The sequence below is a fragment of the Abramis brama genome (genome assembly GCF_963993115.1).
Source record: "Abramis brama genome assembly, chromosome: 4".
Taxonomy (NCBI): Eukaryota; Metazoa; Chordata; class Actinopteri; order Cypriniformes; family Leuciscidae; genus Abramis; species Abramis brama.
Window position 1 is genome coordinate 2,881,714 of NC_139966.1, and position 14,215 is coordinate 2,895,928.

The window sequence follows — 14,215 nt, forward strand, 5'->3', positions numbered from 1 at the left end:
CCGAACACGTACATCCGCGCCAAGTCGAACGGCAGATCTCTCAAAAGCTGATAGTCTTTGAGGGAGTACATAGAAATTGTTCCAAGGGAAACGACTGGGAATGACACCAACCTTCAGCCGCGAACTTCCTGGAATGTAACGTTACTGTGCGTTCACACCGGACGTGAATAGCGCGTCAAATTCGCGCCTGCCGCGTCTAGTTATACGCGTGACCACTTTGTGTGCATTCGTGCATCAAGAGCGAAATTGACGCACGTAAAATCAAAAGTTTGAAGCGAAATTTACGCGCGTCAGAGGAGAAAGTTTCGAAACCTGTTGGCGGCCATCTTTTTTAGATGTTTATCGAGCATTAGCATTAGCATTAATTGAGAGAATCACCGCATATGCTCTGGAGAGCAGAAACAGCTGCGTGGGGGACATCGTCGCTGTACTCGGATCCACCAAACCCTCCGGAGGGTTTCAGGAGTTTCACAATTTGCTCCAGGAGGTAGGTTTGGTGGACCTAACGGTGAGGACGCTGACGAGGACAGCGTAGGCCGTATTCACCTTATTTTCCATGACAACAAGGGCGACGCCATTACGCTCATTTTGTCATCTTACTTCCGGCTAAGCGGGACTTCAACTTCCGGCTGAAAGGACCTACGCTAGTTTCTAGCGTAATTCTATAGTTGTAACGGTAAAATATGTTAAGTATTATATGCTCAGTTAGGGGCTGACATAACAATTGGATTAAGAGGATAGAACAATTTAACCAACGGTGTTACGAACACAATGTAGGCTAAAGCGATCGGAATGTTGTGGTGTACTTTACGATTTACACGAGGAGCACCTGAGGCAATGGCGGAAGGCGCTAAACTTGAAGTGCTCACCCAAGCGCTGTGTGTTCGTACCATGTGTGTTAGTAGTACCATGTGTGTTCGTACCATTTTATGGACGGGGAGCAGACTGACGAACGAACACCCTTACCCCGAGTAAAGGCTCGGCTACGATGTTCTGGTAAAGAAGTCCCGACGGGTGCTGAACAGGTTGTCAGATTCAGGTAAGCTAACTTACCTAACTATTGTTACCTAACTTACCTATCTATGTGCTTTTTAGCCTAACGTTAGATGAAGTCCGTTCTATGAATACATTTAAGATTAGCAATGAGCCGTTCACAAAATACAACGAATCTTGCATGATTACCATTGGCCAACTATATGTCATATTTCTTATATTTCGTTTACTTTGTGATATGTCGACCTAAGGGTCTGAAATAAAGAATGAATGATTATTCACGATAGTACAATATATTATGATACATTACAGTCTTACAATAGCTCACAATATTCCTGTAAGGAGGCCAGCTAGCTACATCTCTTATACAGATATTTATATTGACCTACATAGAGTTAGGAGATTGTGTGTATACTGTCTCGTTTTTAATGCATCTCTCTTTTTCACACTGTTCTAAGTATGAGTGCCATCATAAATTAATTAATTCTCATTTTAAGTACTAATTTAAATCTACATTTTAAGTACTAATTTAAATCTAATTTAAAAGTACTATTTAAATCTATTTTAAGTACTAATGTAAAAATGTTTATGGTTATATTATTTCCATAGATCATCGATGAGAGTCAGTGTTGCAGTGGACAACTGTGAGGAGGATCACAGCCACATGCCCCAGACCTGTGATGCAGAAACACAATGGGAGGATCCATCTGTCTCTGACCACAACTACGCTCCAAAATCTCAACTCTGCTGAGAAACGACCACCTTTGTCAGCTCTACACAGGGTCGACATTGATGCATTCCACTCAGTTACCTTACCAATTCATACACCAACAGCTTTCAGCTACACACTTGGTATCAGCTCCTGATGACTCTGATGAAGCTGCGTCTTAAAGGGTTAGTTCACCCAAAAATGAAAACTCTGTCAGTAATTACTCTCCCTCATGTTGTTCCAACCCCGTAAGACCTTCGTTCATCTTCGGAACACAAATTAAGATATTTTTGATTAAACTGAGAGCTGTCTCACTCCTCCATTTTTTTTATTATTATTTTTTTTTTTCTTAATTTGTGTTCCGAAGATGAACGAATGTCTTACGGGGTTGGAACAACATGAGGGTGAGTAATTACTGACATAATTTTCATTTTTGGGTGAACTAACCCTTTAATTTATTAATTTATCTTGCTGAAAGGTTTGGTGTTTCTCAGTCCACTGTAAGCAAGGTGATTTCGCGTTGGCTTGACATCATGGAGGAGAAGTGTTTCAGAGAGCAGTTTCCAAACACAACATGTAGAGCACAATATATCAAAATATCGCAAATGTATATATCGCAATATGCATAATTTTTTTTTGCTTTAATAAGCTTTAATCAGTTTATATAATTCATACAGTGAAAAACTAAGCAGTGTTTTACTTTTACATTTGATTATTCAGTTTCTGTTGTTAAATAGACCTAATGTAGGATAACCTGAACCCCGTGGTTTACACTGATGTTAAAATAACACATCTTATATACAGTAAAACACTGATGTTCACTTTCACAAGTTGAAGGGATGTTTTCTTGTTACAAAAAGAATGTGAAACACATATGTAGGTTATATAATTTTAAATCTAATTTAAGTTAATTGTATATACTTTAAGCATTATCGAATCGAATATCGCATTGTTAAATGAGTTATCGCATTTTTCTTCAATATCGTGCACTTAATAACCTTGTCCAGGTGATGAAGTAATGGCAGACAGATAATCACCATTACCGATCTCCTCTATGAAAGGAAGGTCAAACTTGTCCTCCTTGTGAATCTTGTAAAACAGATGTTACCTGTTATGAATAGTTATTTTTATAAACCTTTACAGTGTGAGCAGATGTTACCTGTTATGAATAGTTATTTTTATAAACCTTTACAATGTGCCCAGATGTTACCTGTTATGAACAGTTATTTTTATAAACCTTTACAATGTGCCCAGATGTTACCTGTTATGAATAGTTATTTTTATAAACCTTTACAGTGTGAGCAGATTTTACCTGTCAGTCATTTATGATAAAACAATATAATGTGAGCTCTGTAGATTCCCCTTAAAACTTAAATTAATTAAGTCTTCTAGTTAGAAGGAATAAGTCACGTCAAGTTTGCAAATGAATACCATCTTGGTTTATTACTTATGAAATTTAAATGGTGACATGTATCTACATGAAGGTCAGTAGAAGGTGTCTCTAGCTTCCTGAAAACATCAAACACTTCTTACAACTGATTTTATACAACTTATTTAATCGTTCATATTTAACCAATTACCTAATCTCCTATCCTTAACCCTAAATATTCTCATTCCTTATTATTTACAAATAATTTTTTATTGCTGCTCCATCAACTCCTTCTGACAGGACGTAGTTAAATATTCCCATAGGTTAACGTTACCTCTGGCCACGTTAACAATGACGATGAATGAGACAATATGAGACGAACTGATAGTCGTACGAAGTTTTCTCCGTGCTCCCAATTTAAAACATTTACGGTATTAACGTTATTTGTCATTTTGATAAAGTTTTGGCTAACTATAAACAATCTTCTAACTACTGAAATAGCTACCGGATGTGCCGTGTCAGTTTAGCGGAAGTCGGATGACAAAATGCGGAAGCGCGAAGTATTAAAAGTGGGCGGGGCGGAATAAGGTGAATAAGCCTCGGCCTCGAGTGGTCGCTGCCTGACGAGCCCGCGCTGTACAGCCCGGCGCTAGGTTCACCCTCTCCCGCACCTAATCGGTCATTTATTTTTGTTTTGATAATAAATGGAGCCAGCCTCCAAAAGTGAAACCTGTCCTGTGATTTTTTTTAAAAGTTTTAATACACTAAATTGTGTTTGTTGTCTTTACATTAGATTAATAAAGTTTCATATAATCTAGAATAGATATGGAATAAATGATTTCAATATGAGAGATACTCATTTTGTATTGAATGCTAAGTTTTTATGTGAAATATTTGCTTTATTGTGCATTTTAGTCATATTACAAAATAATGTATTGAGGCCAAACATAAAATAACATTATAAACTGTCAGTTCACCACGTGACAGCAGCAAGCAGGCTCCAGATTGGTTAAAGCGGCGCGAATTGACGCAGAAGTTCAGATTTTTCAACTCGGGCGGCAGACGCGAATTCGCAAAAAGCACTACATAAAATCATTCGTGCGTAATGGGCCTTTCACACAGGACGCGGTATGCGCGGCGCTTGCCGCTGGGTTCAGCGTTGCCCTTCAGATACAACGCGAAAAAACTGTTTACACACATTGACTACCTACAAGTTACATGAGTTTTAAAACACAACTATTTTTAATGAAAATCTGTCTGTCTATGAGACGATCGTTCATACCATACGATGTCTTAATATAATTTACTTTCATCCATTTTGATTTCCATGCTTGTTTGGACCCCCCGATTCTATTGGCCGCGCTGGTAATCGTCACATACCCCTTTTCCACCAACGCTAAACAGGTGCTGGTTCTGGGCTGGTGCTTATGCCAGTTCGGTGCTGGTTCTATTCGCCAATTATCTAAGAACCAGCTCGATTTTCCACTGACTGTAGAGCCAGAGTAGGGCTACCTCCGTTGTCCTAGCAACGCGTCATGACAACCATAACAGCAATGGAGAACTACCGGTACATATCAATACTCCTGCTCCTGGCTTTACAAATTAACACTGCAATTCAAAAACGCGCATTGACAGCTCTTCGTGACCGGTATGGACAGAGGATACGTTCAAAAAGAAAGGTAATTATCTCGCATGTTTTGACTGTTATTATTATATGTTTTGCTGGCTTGCGATGACAACATCTATAGCATATATCACTAACTAGCGGTAAAGTTCAAGTTCAAGTGTATTATAAGTTATGAAATGAATGTTGTGTGTTTAAAATAGGGTGACCAGACGTCCAGGTTTGACCGGGACACAGCCGATTTTGAGTTGCGTGTCCGACCAGAGAAAAAAACTCTCATGTCAGGACGCTACAATGTCCCGGTTTACACCAACCACTATGAAATTGTCCCGGTTGTCAGCGATTACATAGCCGACGTGGTCTAATTATAGCCCGATCACTAACTAAACCCATGTAGAAAGACTAATAAAGCGTCCAGCGTATGATTTTAACAATGTGTGTCAGTCAATCATTGCAGTCTGCGTCTGCATTATCTGTGCAGCCAGTGTTACAGTGTTTGTAAACATTGTTGCAATGCCTCTTCTTAGTTCTTATCAATGCCGTCTTGTTTTAACGGTTAGGCTATTTCGCTAGCCAGGGATGTGCAGAGACATTTTGGGAAAAAAATAGGCTTAGTTAATAGTTAATAAATAATTAATATTATTTATATGAAATTGTAATGCACATGCAATGTGCATGTTTTCTATGTCTTAGTTCCCAGAAATCTGGTCACCCTAGTTTGTGTGTGTGTGTGTGTGCGTGCGTGGGGGGTGGATGTAATACTGTATAATACCATAGCCTAACTTTAAACAAACCAAATGATACAGGATTTTATTTTTGCAGATTGTATTATGGCTGAGGGCAAGGCGGAGGAGGACACATGTTGTCTGGGCATACCACCGATCACACTATTGGTGGGACACGGTTGTGCCAGATTTCACCCCTACACAGTTTGTTGAAAACTTTCGAATGTCCCAGGAGTCTTTTGAATACATATGCGATCAAGTCAGGCATCCCATGGGCAGAATCAACACCAATTACCGTATGTCTGTTCCAGTGAAAAAACGTGTAGCAATTGCTCTCTGGAAGCTGGCTACCGGCATTGAGTATAGGACCATTAGCCACCTTTTTGGTGTAGGTCTAAGCACAGTGTTTAACTGTGTTCAGGATTTCTGTGACTCGGTCATAAAGGTCTTGCTCCCTAAACACATCACCACTCCAGATGCTGCTAAGCTGACTGAAATGTCCACCTTCTTCCATAACTGCTGGAGAATACCACAGTGTGTTGGTGCAATAGATGGAAGCCACATCCCAATCATTGCACCTGAGGAGTATCCCCGTGACTATTTCAACAGGAAAGGGTGGCACTCGATTATATTGCAAGGAGTTGTGGATGGCAGAGGCCTGTTTTGGGATGTGTGTGTGGGATATGCCGGGAGTGTGCATGACGCAAGAGTACTTAGGCAATCAAATTTATGGGACTAACTAAGAGATGGGGAATTATTTGGACAAAACAAAATGATCATCTCTGGCATTAATGTTGGATTCTACCTAATCGGTGACCCCGCTTACCCAATGCAGAAATGGCTTATGAAGCCCTTCTCCGACACTGGAAGACTGTCACCTGAACAACACACCTACAATTACAGATTAAGCAGTGCGCGTTCAGTTGTAGAGATGGCTTTTGGAAGGTTAAAGGGCCGTTGGAGATGTCTCCTCAAAAGAAATGACTGTAAGCTGGAGCTCAGCAAGAAAATGACGTTGACTTGTTGTGTGCTTCATAATATCTGTGAAAGGCATGGTGACAATTTCATTGAGGAGCGTGTGGACAGGCAGTTAAACGTTCAACCTCCAGGTCAGGCATTACCTGAGCATGGTGAGCCAGAAGGGGCAGATATTAGAGCAGCCTTAATCAACTATTTCAGTAGAGAGGAGTGATTGTTTTCAAACATCAATACTGCCAGTTACCGGTTTCCTTCAACATTTAACCTCTAAAAAGCATCTAACAGAAAAATGTATTCAAAATACATATTTCATGGTGTTTATTTGACTACACTTTGTCTATTTGAGTCTGTATATTTCTTCTAAATGCACCAAAAGTTGGCATTAGTAAATGCCTCATTTGCATACTTAGACATGAGACATTTTAGAAAACTTGTAATAGAAAAAAAGAATTGTCTTAATATCAGAAATCAACTGGGGAAGTTTCATGTGTTTGTTCAATGTTTTTACCTGTTTTGTGGTACATGTATCTGTTGATTATCCCTGTAATTTTGTATAGGTAGTTAATGTGGAATACATTTATCAAATTATATCTTTTAACTGGTTGTGCCTGTGTGTGTTGTTCCAAATGAGTTTGTTTGCACGGCACGTTCACATATTCAAAAGTGTTGTTTTTTTACATATTTTCAATTAATATCCAGTCTGGTATTGTGTTATCTGACTTGCTGGAATAGAGAAGGGTGAGAATGTTGATAAATATATAAGCATTTATTTATAGACAATCAAATTACAATACATAAATAAATAAAATAAATAACATGTTAATTAAATAGTCTAAAAGTCTATTTTTTTGCTTGCGCCTCCATCACTGCCACCATGCGGCCCATGAGCTCAAGCAGAGCGCTTGTGTCTGCCTCCATCTTTGCTGTCATGTCCTTGTTGAGCTGCAAGAACTTATCGTCAGCCTTCTCCATGTACTCCAACAGCTCCTCATTTTCACGCTTTCTTTTTCCTGTGTAGAAAACACAGGGAGAGGGAGGGGTTATAGTTGTTGTAATATAAATTCATCTTGTACCTCTGCACTAATAGTGCAAGTCCACACATTACTGTAGATAAGCAACAGTTTGTTTTATATTTGCTGCCATCGTATAATCTAACAATTTATCTGTAAACAATGCACCTGCATGTTGACCATATGGTTTCAATAGGACATACTGGCCCTTCATTTAAAGAGACTAGGTTAAATGCTTGTTGGACTATATGTAAGCTATGAGGCTATGTAGAATGTAAGCTGCAGACTGCATACAGAGCATGTATTATTTCATCAGTGAGCAAACCTTCAGCTGAATGTTGGTTTGGCTTTTAAAAGTGTTGCACAAACAGGACATTTTGTTGGTGAATAACAGTCAAATCAAAATCGTATGTATGGACTAAATAGTTGATGAGCACAAAAGACAAAGTTACTTTACCTGCCTGAAAACAGCGTGTAGTTTCGTTTTAGCATCGCACATCACACTTTTAGTCACTATAAGACCACTACTACGGTCAGAAACATTGTGCCAAAATATGAACAGTAACGTTAATAATAACGTTTAGCTAAGTTACTGTAAACAGCTAAGTTAAGTTTGCTAGCGGTAGCTTGCTACACTTTGCTTGTCATCACCAACTAATGTTAACCATGCGTATATAACATTAAAACACGACATAGCTGGTTAAAAAACACGGTTAAAAAAAGACATGATTGACATTGAAACATGAAATATAAGACCCACCTGAAGCATTGGAATTGTCTGCCTCTCCATTCACCATAGCCTCTAACAAGGCTGTGGCAGAGTTAAGTGCCCCGGTAGTTTGGCATGCCGGTCGGTCACCAAGTATGGAGTCCAGGATGTCGAAATGTGGGGATCTTCTTTGACGACCGCCGCTACCACTTCGCCCAAGCTCCTTTTTTTGGTCCCGATAATCTTTTTTGAATTTTTTTATTTTGTTTATCAGTTGGTCTACACTCCTCTGGTAACCCGCTATCGACATTTCATTCTGTAGCTTTTCAAAGACGGGTTTTGTCCGCACAGCTCCATCCAATTTATTTTGAATTTCTGTGGAGGACCACAAAGCCAGCAAACAGTTTGTTTCCTCCACAGACCACGGTTGTTTTTGTTTTCCGTCCATGCCCAAAGCTAAAGTTAACAGCTGACCGGTGTTTTAAAAATGGCGCCCCGAAGTTTTTGTTTTCGAACGTTACGATAACCCCGCCCCCAGCACCTGACGTAACCGGTTCTTATCTCTAGACCAGCCAGAGGTGTCAAGTAACGAAGTACAAATACTTCGTTACTGTACTTAAGTAGAGTTTTTAGGTATCTTTACTTTACTCTACTATTTATTTTTTTGCCAACTTTTTACTTCTACTCCTTACATTTAAACGTAATTATCTGTACTTTCTACTCCTTACATTTTAAAAACAAGCTCGTTACTCTAGTTTTTTTTTTTTTTTTTTTTTTTTCAACGCCAGATAGACTGATTTCGAGCGTCATTGGATGAGGCACAGACACCCATAACATTCAGAGATGTCATTGGTGTGTGGGCTGTCCATCTTTTCTGCGCATGGCACGAAACGAAGTGCACGTTCAAACCGCGGCAAATGTGCCAGAAAGAGATTCAGTTGGCAAGAGCATGTCTGTCGAAATGTCCGAAGCGTCTGAAAGCACAGAGAACGTTGGTAGTAGTTCTAGTGATGGCGACCAGCAAAACCTTCCACATCCCTGGCCTTACCTCAAAGAATTGTTCGAAATCGTCGGGAGCAAAAACGACTCGTGGAGAATGCACTGCAAACTTTGTGAACCAAAGAACCATGTGCTTTTGGCTTTCAAGAACTCGCCTTCCAATTTGAAGAAACATGTAGAGGTAAGCTGTTTTCTTTGTTATTATTATATTAATTCATTTTAGAGTAGGCCTAAGCTAATATTGGTCGATTTACAATGTTTGCTTTGGCTTGGCTAGCATGCCGAGACATGCTTTGGGGCTAACGTTAGCAGTTGCTTAACGTTACTGAAGAGTCCCAAGTTAGCAGGTAACGTTAGCCTGTATTAGTTCGGTCATGTTTGAAAATATGCTGGCGTGTGTTGCTGCAAAGTGCTGCGGGAAACCCTGTAATACTAAGCTATTAATATTCAGTATGTATTAGGGGTGGATTGTATTCGTATTGAACCGAAACGGTACGGGCGTCACGGGTCGGTGCATGAATATAATACACGGAAGAATACACAATATAAAAATAAATAAAACTCGCGTGCAAATTAATTAATCTAATGCGGACCTACTGTTAGATACGGGGGTTCTTTATGGACACCTAATCTGTAGCTCCGAGAGAGAGAGGCGCATTCGAAAAGTCGCCAAGTGTTTACTTATATTTGTGTGTGTGTGTGTGTGTGTCTGTGAGGCGCGGGCGCGATTGAACAGTGGAAACATTAGAACATACTCCATCACTTTGTTTAGGGCATCATTCAAACTGCAAAGTGTTTGTTACTGTTAATTAATTTTAAGGAAAACAAATATATTAATCTGAAATGTAGCAATTTAATTTTCAATTCATTCAGATACAAAATTACATATCTCAAGGTCTTTTTGTCTTTTTATTAATTTAATTAATAAACTAATTATATAAAACTATTGTCAGTGCACTACAAATAAACTGGTTCTATGCCTTTACTTTATTAATAAAACTTATTTAAAAAATACAAGGCTTAAGTAATTTATTTTCCTTTGGTGGTACAGCCTGAGACATGCACAAGCTTGCATTTTTCTTCTGCATTTTTGTTTTGCTTTTCCCTCCATTGTACCGAACCGTGATGTCTGAACTGAGGTATGAACCGAACTGTGACTTCTGTGTACCGTTCCACCCCTAGTATGTATCAGTGGTACCCACAAGAAATGTGTTAGTTAAGTTAGGTGCTATTCATATCAGCCCTTTGTCACATTTGTTTTGAGTGGCCCTGTTGGTTTCAATGCAGTTTAAATTCAATGCTTTGAGGTCATGCCTATTCTTTCCATTTCCTCACCCAACTTAATGCACTTTTTTTTTTTTTTTTTTTTTTTTTTTTACAATTTAGTCAAGATGAGAAGTGTGAGGAAAGGTGGCCGTCCTAATTGGAAAGCACAGGGAGAAATGTAGCTAGATATACAAAGTATATCAGGATGATAATGTGTGTTTTTGTAAATGATTCAACGATGCATATTTTTCCACAGAGAAAACACCCTAATCATCTGGAGAGATACAAAACTTTAACTTCAAACGCCCTAAGAAGAAAGCCAGAAGGAGCACCAGATGAAAGCCCACCATCCAAGCAAGCTAAGTTATGGGAAACCAGAAGAGTGTCCCAGGCCAGTTTGGATAAATCAGTCCTCCATTTTATCATAGAAGGCCTTCACCCACCTAATGTAGTTGAGCAGCAGGGTTTCATAGATCTTGTACATCTTCTCCAGCCCAATATTAAAGTGATTTCACGCAACACTGTTGTGAACAAAGTAGAGAAGGCTTCCCTGGAAATGAAAAACAATCTGAAAACCGCTCTAAGTGAACTTCAGTTCATTGCCACTACAACTGACTGCTGGACAGCTTACAGGCGTGGATTCATTGGTGTCACAGCACATTGGATAGACCCCCAGACTATGACGAGATGTTGCGCTGCCCTAGCCTGCAGACAGCTTAAAGGTTCTCATACTTTTTCTGTCCTTGCCAGTGCTCTGAACGATATCCACAGTGAATTTAATATTCGTGAAAAGATAACCCGCACCACAACTGATAATGGCTCAAATTTCGTAAAAGCTTTTAGGGTTTATGGTCAGACTGATGAAAATAACAATTTAGCAGCAGAGAGTGGTAAAGGAGATGATGATGATGATGGTGGTGGTGATGAATATGATGATGAAGAGCAGGATAACACTGAGAGCATGGAGTTTGTTGAAGCTGGAGCCATACTGGATGAGGACGACTGCCTGGAATATCAGCTTCCGAAACACCATCGCTGCGCCTGCCACCTACTCAACTTGGTGTCAACAACTGATGTTGAGGAGGCAAATAGTAACACGGTTTACAAAAGGGTCTCACGCTCAACATTCTCAAAGTGCTGGAGTCTGTGGAATAAAAGTGCAAGATCCACCACAGCAGCAGAGATCATTGAGGAGACTTGCAAACTCCAGCTCTTGAGGCCAAATGCAACAAGATGGAACTCCCTTTTCTTAGCAGTGGAAAGGATTGTGAGAATTGCCAGAGAACATGGAGAACGGGCCATTGCAGCTGTCTGAAGTGCACTGAAGATACCCATGTATGTACCTGCCCTTTTTTATTTTTTAAAAGCTGAACTAAATCTGGTTGGCTGCCAACATTTATTTATTTCTATATATGAAAAACTGTAAAACACAAATAGTCTCTAAAAGTAGTCTCTAATGATTGTTTTTTTTAATAATTAGACCCTTCCAATTGAAGCTGTTCCATGAAATAAATGTGATGATTTTTAATTTTTTTATTTGTTGTTTGTTTTACTCCTGTCGAGCTTGCCTTTCTGTCCGAATATGCAAAGACTATGAGCCCAGTTGCAAAGGCTCTTGACGTACTTCAGGGAGAGACCAATGTGCAAATGGGATGGTTGGTCCCTACAATAACCCTACTCAAGACTAAGCTCCAGAACCTTCACATTTCTTCCAAGTTCTGTAGGCCATTGATTGATGCACTTTTAGCAGGACTTGAAAAACGATTTGGACAAATGCTTAAAGATCCGGAGCTGATAGCCGCGGCTATTCTAGTCCCCAAATTCAAGACGTGCTGGACAAGTGATGAACAAATCATAAAACTTGGTAAGTGTTGTACTGTTTGCTTTATGCTATTAATAGAGGAAAGTTCTGCATTTGAACTGCAATTGATCTCTAACATACCAAGCAATCCAAATAGCAATATGTGTCCTTATGTAAGCCATAAGTTGATCAAAATCATTGAGCCATCTTTCAGTGTTGTAATTTCATTGTTGTAATCCAATTCCATGGTTCAATTTGGTCCTAATTTTGTTTTTATATTTCAAAGGCCTTGACTATATCAAAAGATACTTGAAAGACCAAACTGTGGAGAATCAAGGTGAGAGCTCCCATTCTTCAGAGGAGGAGGACTTCTTTTCTGCAATCAAACAGACCAGTTCTCAAGAAAGTGCTAAACAGCTGAAGACTTACCTTGGATGCCCAGGTGATACAGTAGATACACTTAAGTCTTTTCCGGCAGTATGCAACCTGTCATTGAGGCTTAACACAGCACTACCAGCCTCAGCAGCCTGCGAGAGACTGTTTAGTTCAGCAGGACTGATCTTCAGACCGAAAAGGGCACGTATTGATTCTAAGAACTTTGAAAACCAGCTTCTTTTGAAGCTAAACAGAAGATTCTGGTGATTTGTATAGGGTATGTCAATGTATTCTTTCTGTCATACACAAACACAGGAATACTGACGTACACACACACACACACACACACACACACACACTTACTTTCTTTCTTTCTTTCTTTCTTTCTTTCTTTCTTTCCCTCTCTTTTTCTCTCTTTCACACACACACACACACACACACACACACACACACACACACACACACACACACACACACACACACACACACACACAATCAACACAAACACTCTTTTTGTGTTCCACACAGACTGACATGCACATTTGTTCTCGTCCCAAGTCAAGCACTTCAGGCTACAGAGACTGTTTTGATATGTAGCATTTGTCCACTTTTATAGCCTGTTTTTTTAAGGGAATTATGGACATGTACATCACACAGGCATAATTACAATAATTCTCTCTCTCTCTCTCACACACACACACACACACACACACACACACACACACACAGACACAGACACACACACACAGACACAGACACACACACACACACAGTCACACCAACAGACACACTTTTTGTTCCACATGGACTGACATGCACTTTTGTTCTTGCACAAAGTCCCAAGTCAAGCACTTCAGGCTTCAGAGACTGTTCTGATATGTACCTAGGGTACGCTTTAGTAAGTTACTCCCAAGTTTTTGATGGGACTCAGGGAATAATGCACAAGATGTATACCACTGCCACAAATACACTCACTGCACATACAAAATGTACATTATTGCACTCTCCTACTCTCCTAGTGCCATGTGCAAAACTTTGCTTTTGTTTTTGGTAGTGTTTCTCTGTATACAGCATATGAGTTACTCCATGTTTTGAAGGGGTTTCTTTTGCATAGGTTTGCAATCTCAGTTTGAAGTCTCTGTCTCTCTTTTTGTCCACCCACACTCAAATGTATGCAGTATATTTCTCTCCTTAACACATACTGACAAGCACACTCCTTAATACACAGACACTCAAGTCACAGTCATTTGCTGCTAAAATAATGTTCTGATAGTTTTGCCGGCCAGGGTATGTCTTGAATATTACTACCTCAGTTTGAATGTCTATTTGCATTCCAATAAAGTTTGAGGAAAACATGCCCATCGAGTTTGTTGTCTTTGAGGGCATTGTTTTTGTTTGATATGTTTCACCGTGTCTTGGGATTCATGTAGCACTAATCAGTTGTTAAATTAAGCTTCTATTTCTAACAGTTGTCAATGATACGAGGTCCAACGAGTCTAGTGTTAAGCGTTTTTTTTTTTAGGGGTACTTTATACTTTTTTACTTTAAGTATGTTTTAGAGCCTGTACTTTTTCACTTTAACTTGAGTAAAGAGGTTGAGTTGATACTTCCACTTTTACCAGAGTCGTTTTAAACACCAGTATCTATACTTCTACTT

General features: G+C 39.4%; 1 protein-coding gene and 1 long non-coding RNA gene across 3 annotated transcripts in view; both read left to right on the forward strand.

Annotated features, from left to right (window-relative positions):
• Positions 1-378: 378 nt before the first annotated feature.
• Positions 379-14,215, forward strand: part of LOC311081573 — a 40,969-nt gene continuing 27,132 nt past the window's right edge. The window contains exon 1 of the long non-coding RNA XR_014605921.1: positions 379-487. This is a non-coding gene — a long non-coding RNA (uncharacterized lncRNA). The remainder of the gene's footprint in view (positions 488-14,215) is intronic.
• Positions 8,697-13,914, forward strand: LOC311081553 (E3 SUMO-protein ligase ZBED1-like). 2 transcript variants are annotated; one of them, XR_014605913.1, is made up of 3 exons: positions 8,697-9,297; positions 10,639-12,246; positions 12,470-13,914. XR_014605913.1 is itself a non-coding variant. In XM_084112105.1 (2 exons), the coding sequence occupies exons 1-2, from the start codon at positions 8,998-9,000 to the stop codon at positions 11,695-11,697; spliced, it is 1,359 nt and encodes a 452-aa protein (XP_083968231.1). In that variant the 5' UTR covers positions 8,697-8,997; the 3' UTR covers positions 11,698-13,914. The 2 variants fall into 2 exon arrangements, 1 of the variants encoding a protein (XP_083968231.1); XM_084112105.1 differs by having other exon boundaries at positions 10,639-13,914.